The sequence below is a fragment of the Hakea prostrata genome, chromosome 5, assembly GCF_041222555.1.
Source record: "Hakea prostrata isolate BN-2017 chromosome 5, UWA_Hpros_2, whole genome shotgun sequence".
Taxonomy (NCBI): domain Eukaryota; kingdom Viridiplantae; phylum Streptophyta; class Magnoliopsida; order Proteales; family Proteaceae; genus Hakea; species Hakea prostrata.
The window spans coordinates 40,497,706-40,504,785 of record NC_142604.1 but is presented as its reverse complement, the minus strand read 5'-3'; the positions used below and the strand labels follow the sequence as shown (position 1 = coordinate 40,504,785).

At 35.7% G+C, this 7,080-nt stretch overlaps 1 protein-coding gene across 1 annotated transcript; it reads left to right on the top strand.

The window, feature by feature from the left end:
* The first annotated feature begins 355 nt into the window (after window positions 1-355).
* Window positions 356-1,782, top strand: LOC149015979 (Integrase-type DNA-binding superfamily protein). Its single transcript, XM_089156389.1, has one exon. The coding sequence runs from the start codon at window positions 503-505 to the stop codon at window positions 1,196-1,198; it is 696 nt and encodes a 231-aa protein (XP_089012515.1). The 5' UTR covers window positions 356-502; the 3' UTR covers window positions 1,199-1,782.
* The last annotated feature ends 5,298 nt before the right edge of the window (window positions 1,783-7,080 follow it).

Below are 7,080 nucleotides of genomic sequence, written 5' to 3'. Positions count from 1 at the left end.
AAAGAGTAGAGTTTAGTAATAAAAATTGTATCAGGATCATCAGAGGCCGTGACCTTAATTGATTAGTGAGGCTTCAAGCCATCATGTGTTTTGATTCCAAAAAAAAGGAAAAAAGAAAAGAGAAAAGGGAAAAGAATCTACTATAGAATTAACCACAAAGTTCTTTTCTTTTCACATTTAAAAAGGGAACAGGTTGATCTTGTTTTGGGAAGTAAATGGTATTCCTTAGATTGACCTTTAATTGAAGAAAAAGAACCCAACGTATTAATTTTATTGAAAACATTAACTGTTTGGCTCACTTGAAACTTTCCCTATAAATAACCTCATTGAAGCTCACCCTTCCTCACATCAGCCTCCCTGTCTTCTCCCTACAGTACTTTCAAGCAGAAGAAGAATACTAGAACCAGAAGAAGCTAAGAAGAGCTACAGATTGCAGAAGTCAAAAAGAAGCAGCAGCATCATCAGCAACACAGCATCATTCTCTGTCTTGTTATCTCCATCAATGGTGAAGTCTGAGGAAAAGATCCAACCAGACCCATCAAAATCCATGCCATCTTCTTCTTCTTCTTCTTCTTCATCATCATCATCATCATGTAAGAAAAGGAAGTACAAAGGTGTGAGAATGAGGAGTTGGGGTTCATGGGTATCTGAGATAAGAGCACCAAATCAGAAAACAAGGATATGGTTAGGCTCTTACTCCAACCCAGAAGCAGCTGCCAGAGCCTATGATGCTGCACTGTTATGTCTCAAGGGCTCATCAGCCAATCTCAACTTCCCTTCCCTGGCTCACTCATCTAACTTCCCTGATACAGTCATGTCTCCTAAATCAATACAAAGAGTTGCAGCAGCTGCAGCTGCTAACTATACCTCTGAAGACAGTGCTACCACTTCCGCATCATCTCCTCCTCCTCCTCCTCCTCCTCCAACTTCCTCTTCCTTCTCAACCTCACCATCTTCACCCTCAATGTCATCTCCTTCACCTTCCTCCTCTGTTTCCGATCAAAACCCAGTTTGGGCCAACTACACTATGTGTGAAGTTGAAGAGCCTGCACGTCCATCGGATCCATGGTTTGGTTTTGCAGACCTACAGTTGCCCAAGTATGCAGATCAGTTGCTCAATTCAAATTTCTCATTTGCTCCTCCAACATTTGAAGAATTCTATGATGAAGGCGATATTAGACTGTGGAGCTTCTGCTGAACAACATTGATCAAAGTCAAATAAACTTTTCCTGCAATCATTCTTTTTTGCCTTCCAAGGAACTTAAAATCTCTTTTGTCTTGAGAGATTGCTGACAAGTGGCAAAGCCTCATATATTCAAATTCTTAGTTTTTTTCTTTTAGGACAAGGAGTTCACACTGAGGTAGATGATTTTTGGTTCCTCATATGTGTTCCTATTTATTGATGTTTAGATAAACTGTTAAGAACCTAGGACTCATTCATTCTATTTCATGTATTGCAATAAGGTGAGAGGAAAATTGAATTCCATCACTCTCTATATTACTTTTGTAATTCAAGTTAATGAATCATATTTAAACCAAAATGTTACTTTCTTCGGTTAATGTTGTGTTTCTGCAAGTGTGGTGGTATTCAGACTTCAGATCATATAGTGTTCAATAAGATGGGCATAGATCTTCTGAAGCCCATTCAATGGAAAGAAGTCAGAAAGATTTGAGACAAAGCATCTGGTTGATTTTATTCTTCTATAGTCATTTTAATTTTCTAAATTGAAATATAATGCAGGAGAGCCACTGATGTTTGAGGCACATACATAGACCTTCCTCTTCTGCCCCCCATCTAATGCAAATGTTGATTGTGGTAGCTCCCCATGGTGAGATGGAGAAGATAACTTAGCTTTTCCTTGTGATTTTCCAGGTGTAAGTGATCTTGCACCTGATCTTCTTCTTGCACCTGAGCTTCTTCATGAGAAGAAGGTTTTTAAGTGAATCATGAAGTAGCAATTGACTGTGATTTTGACCAAGATTTGGGTATATCTGATTATGATTTTAAGGCAATAGTTTTTGGTATTCCATTGCATGTGTTTACATGGTCCCAGTGCCAATTATTTCTCTTGCAGAAGATGTATTTGGTCTCTTCAGGGTATTCTTCTTCATATGATGGGTCATTTCACTACATCATATGATGGTGGGTGAGGACCTACTTGTTTGCTAAAGATCTGCAAATGGGCCCCAAGATTTCCCTTTCATGTTAAGAGTCTGTTACTTGAACATAGGATAATAGGAACCTAGATTAAACAATGGATTTCTAGTACATTATCAATTAGATGCATGGCCCATTTCTACATTAATCAAAGATCATTAGATTATTCTTCTAAGCAAGAGTTAAATTTAGCTGCTTATATTAATGTGCTTGATAAATGATGATTGTCAGTGTGGTTTTCCTCAGCCATGATCCTACTCAGATCTCTTCAAATATTTGCAAATAAGATGTTTGTGAAATTGGGTCTGTGATGATTGATTAGTAGTTCAACAAATTCTCTCGGTAAGCACATGAGGAGTCCAAAATTTTCTATCTTGGATGATGTTTCTCACATGCTCTATGTATATTGTGGATTCAGCTAGTGATGATAAAACACTAAACTAGTGTGTTTGAATATTTATGGTTGAACATAATGCTTCTTTCCTGGAATCTTAGGCTGTAGAAGGGCAGACAAACAGGGGCAAAGCTACATCAAACATGGGAGATTTGTCTTATTTAGTGCACTTTGGTTTGTATAAATTTTGACTCTAAAAGCTAATAATTGATAATATCTATAAATTTATACTCTAAAACCTAATAATTGACAATGGTCTTTCTATCATTTTCTCAAGTGCTGGTATTTCACACATAGAAGATGGCTAAAGAGGTTTTTCTAACGAAATCTCAAAAAATGGGGTAAAGGGTGGTTTTGGCCCTCGGGAAGTCCCACCCTTGCTGACAAAGGCAGATCAAATGAGGAAGCAGATGTGAATCATTGACAATCAGCCTATTCTTGAAATAAACAACTCGCACACTCTCCTTTTCTAAAAAGATCAATACACCAAGCACTATGCCTAGATCTATTGGATATAATGCGGGTAAATCCTTAATCCTTTCTTCTCTTACTAAGACTACATAAAATTCTTGAAAATTATGGTTAATACCAGGTATATAAGAAGTGATTTCATATCCAGAGGTTAATCGAACTTTAGGCAGTTTTATATATTAGGGAAGAGGTATTACATAAGATAAGGTGGGGCATCGCCCATAGCCTTGAGGGGATTTGAACCTTGATCTCCAACTTGGAGGTGTTTGTTTTGGACTTTGCTTCAGTCATGTACATTTAATGGTGCAAGACGGTTGAGCAACACATTTCAGATCGTTAGATCGATCCGTTGAAATCTCAGTCTCGGCCATTCAAATTCAACGGTCGAAGTTTAATTTCGACTAAGATTTTGGAGACGGACCGAAATCTCACTTGACGGTCATGCACATTTAATGCATATGACCCAAGCAAAATTAATTTGTTTTTTATCGATTGAGCCACCTCTTGAGGTTTTAGAAAAGGGTGCACTTCGCCTTCCCATTGAGAGGCATTGGTCATTGCCAATTGAATTGACCTTTAATATTAACTGTCATTTTGTTGTGGATGTATAGACTTGAGAGTTCGGCAATTACCCCTTGACCAAGTCTTCTTATTCTTTGATTTTCTTTTTATTTTTTATTTTTTATTTGTAGTGTATTCTAGTGAATAAAATGAAAGGAGAATCATATCATCTTGACTTATGAAATGACAAAATTAAGAGAAAAATCAACAAGGTAACTTTCGATGAGTATTAAATCGGACGAGAGAATTGTCGCATTCGTATCCAATGGAATTTATATATTGTGAATGGCGATTTAATCTATTATCACCTTGACTTATCATATACAAATCCGATTAATTTTGTGCATACTACACGCCACCCTTTTCACGGTAACACATATACTTCATATTGGCTGGCTTTGAACGTAGAATTTTACAGATGGGACGCAGATTAATATATATATTTATTTATTATTTTTAAGTTTTAAAGTATTTAATTAGAAAATAAACCAAAAATCAACGGAGTTGGTCCAAGTGGTAAGCAGCTTCGTTCGCTTAAGCAAGGTTTCTGTATCGAATCCTTGTGGATACAAAAAATCCCCGCTGGGAGACTCACCCACTACAGCCAGGTGTGCGATGCGAGTCGAACCATCAGTTTACAAACCGGGGTTGGCAAACAAAAAAAATAAAAATAAATAAAAATAAAAAACCAAAAGCAAAATAACCATACTTGAGAGGGTAAATGACCGTTGCGTTCACTTACTTTAAAAGACAAAAATAACCCTGAACTCTCAAAATCTACCATTCACTTCTATCCCCCCTAAATAAGGAAAATTACGGATTAGTTGCTTTTAGATTTTCTTTTACAAAACTAGCTAATATTGAATTTAGATTTACAAAACTAACCAAAAGTAATTTTTCATTTTTTTGTATAGTTTTAACCCCAAAAATTGACTAAGGGTGTCAACAGTACCATACTGAATTTCAAACCCTCATACTGAAACCGTGAAGTACCAAATTTATATGGTATGGTATGAAAGTGGTATTTTTAAAAATGATAGTTCAATACGGTTTCGCTATAAAAGATTTTAGGAACCCATATATTGATTAGCTTTACAAGTCACAATTAGTTCCAATATTTCATCGAAAAATTAACTATACATAAGGAAAAAAGTGAATGCATAATGAAATGAGGATGAATTCATCCAAATAATGATGATAACCTCAGCAATAAAGCAATAAAGTTGTGTGAAGGGAAGATGGTGCTACTATGTTTGGTGGAAGGAGGTGAGACTCTAAGTCTAAGGGATAGATTCAAAGTTATTAGGGTTTGAAGTTTAGGGAAGAATGCTGGATCAACCTACTTTGTAACAAGTTCAATGCTATCAAAACTGAAAGTAAAAAGTAAAACAGAAGAGGGAAGAAGAAAATACATCATGGGTGTATATACTATAGCTTACAACATGTTATGTGATCCAATACATGATAATGTACGATAAACATATCTACACTCTTATCTGAGATACCTCTATAACATCCATACAAGATTTGTTGCCTACCTAACAAACTCCTCTGTGGAGTATTTGTGTAGCCAACTAAGAATAATCGCTTCGCAACTTCAAAGTTCCCAAACCTAAGGTTTGATGGCTATATCAAAATTTATGTATGATTCTATGCATAGCAACTTCTAACATATACTAATAAGTTCAACTGTCAAGAGTTAGAGAATGATGTACATAATCGTACATTTCAAGGGAATGCATCATTAATCTAATTAATGTATCTCTATCTAACACCAAGAGGTCTTTAAATTTACGAACCTCAAAGATACTTAAAATAATAGCACCATGGTGTTTAAGTGGTTTAGACATTTACAAGATTTTAGAGCAAAAGAAATAAAAATGAAGGACGGGCTCCAAATACCAAAAAATGAGAAGCATTCCACTAAATTCTAGAGCTGCATTCACCGTATATCAACAGCCCCATGAGTAGCCACGGCATGAAGCGCTCTGAAATTTGTTATCTCATGATCAAAGTTTTGGTTAGAAGAAACATAACACACTTACATTGTTTTGAGGAAGTACTAGAAGAAAATTTTCAATAGTTAAATGCTAAACACATGTCACAACATTAGTAGTTAAACAGTTGTATACAACGTTCCAACCCATCGTAGTAGATCTATGAACGATACAACCATAAATAAACAAAAAAGGGTTGTCATTGCTCACATTATGTTAAAAATCCTCTACTCTGCTGTGCACAACAGTACACTTTTTATACCAAATAAAAAGCTAAGATTAAAAGCTTAGTTTTAAATTTGAAAAGTCCAAAATAGCCTTTTAATTTCTTTGTTTTTCTCATCCTTTTATTTGGTATATATGTGTACTGTTGTGTACAACAGAGGATGTTTACTCAAAAACTCATCAACCAACTTACATAGCACCCACCAGACTGCAAAATTCTCAATTGCTTGAATGAGGTTTCTGTGCCAAGAAGAAGTACAAAGGTGTGCAAATCCCTTTCCTGCATGATCCAGTTTCAAGTGTGAGAATGTCAGCATAGATTGATCCTCTTTATTAGAAATGAAAAGAAATTTGAGTTCTTTGATAATTCTTTTGTTTTTAATATCCCAAGTGAAGAGTTCTGGATATCTTGGTCTTAAAAATGTCAAACATTTATTGTAAAAATTTGTCTCACCTTCCACCTTGAAGGACCCACTCCCTAGTTTCTTGCAATAGGAATTGAATTTTTGAAATTCATTTAGGAGAAGGGCCTACAAATTCCAAGGTCTTGACCTGCAAATGGGAGGTTTATTGAATTTGAAATCTAGAACTAAAAAAGGAACCTCACACATCTAGTGGAGAGAAGGATGTACATCCTCCATTCACAAATCTTTCATTCACAAACACATTTGTTGAAGCTTTTTACAAGGAATACGCATCACAAACAGGAGAAAGAATTTGAAAAATATCTTACCATGATATTTGTGATGAAACGTGCCAGAGCTGTTAATGCTACTAAGTGAAAGGTGGCTTGTATCCAATGGTAAATACCAAGGAAGAGGTGAATCCATGGCAAGATCCTTCTCCCACACAATCCTTTGGTTTGAATAGGCCATACATCAGTCAAATCGTCTACCTTATTCAACTTTATATGAAAATACTGATTAATAGCAAATCGACCATGGAAGTCACCTGAAATCCAGCAAGTTTGAGTGCTCTAAGGCATTGTCTTGTTGACCACATGCCTGCAAGGCCATTATCAACTGCAATTCCTTCCTATATCAATGAACATATGTTAGCATAATTAAGCATGCAAATCGATAGGAAACCAATGCAATTAATTGTGTATCTTTCAGTACATCATTTTGATTCTCTGGTGTTTTAGGTTGTTGAGATAAAAAAAAATCAGTCAACCACAACACATAAGCAACAAAACATTGAATTGGCTTTAAAATGTCTCTTTGTAGCATTCAAGCTATTCCACCGGGAACAGAAGAAACAGAGTGAAATAGAAG

Bases quoted from the DNA above. Each gene is read 5' to 3' on its own strand.
- LOC149015979 (XM_089156389.1), top strand. From the start codon at position 503: ATGGTGAAGTCTGAGGAAAAGATCCAACCAGACCCATCAAAATCCATG.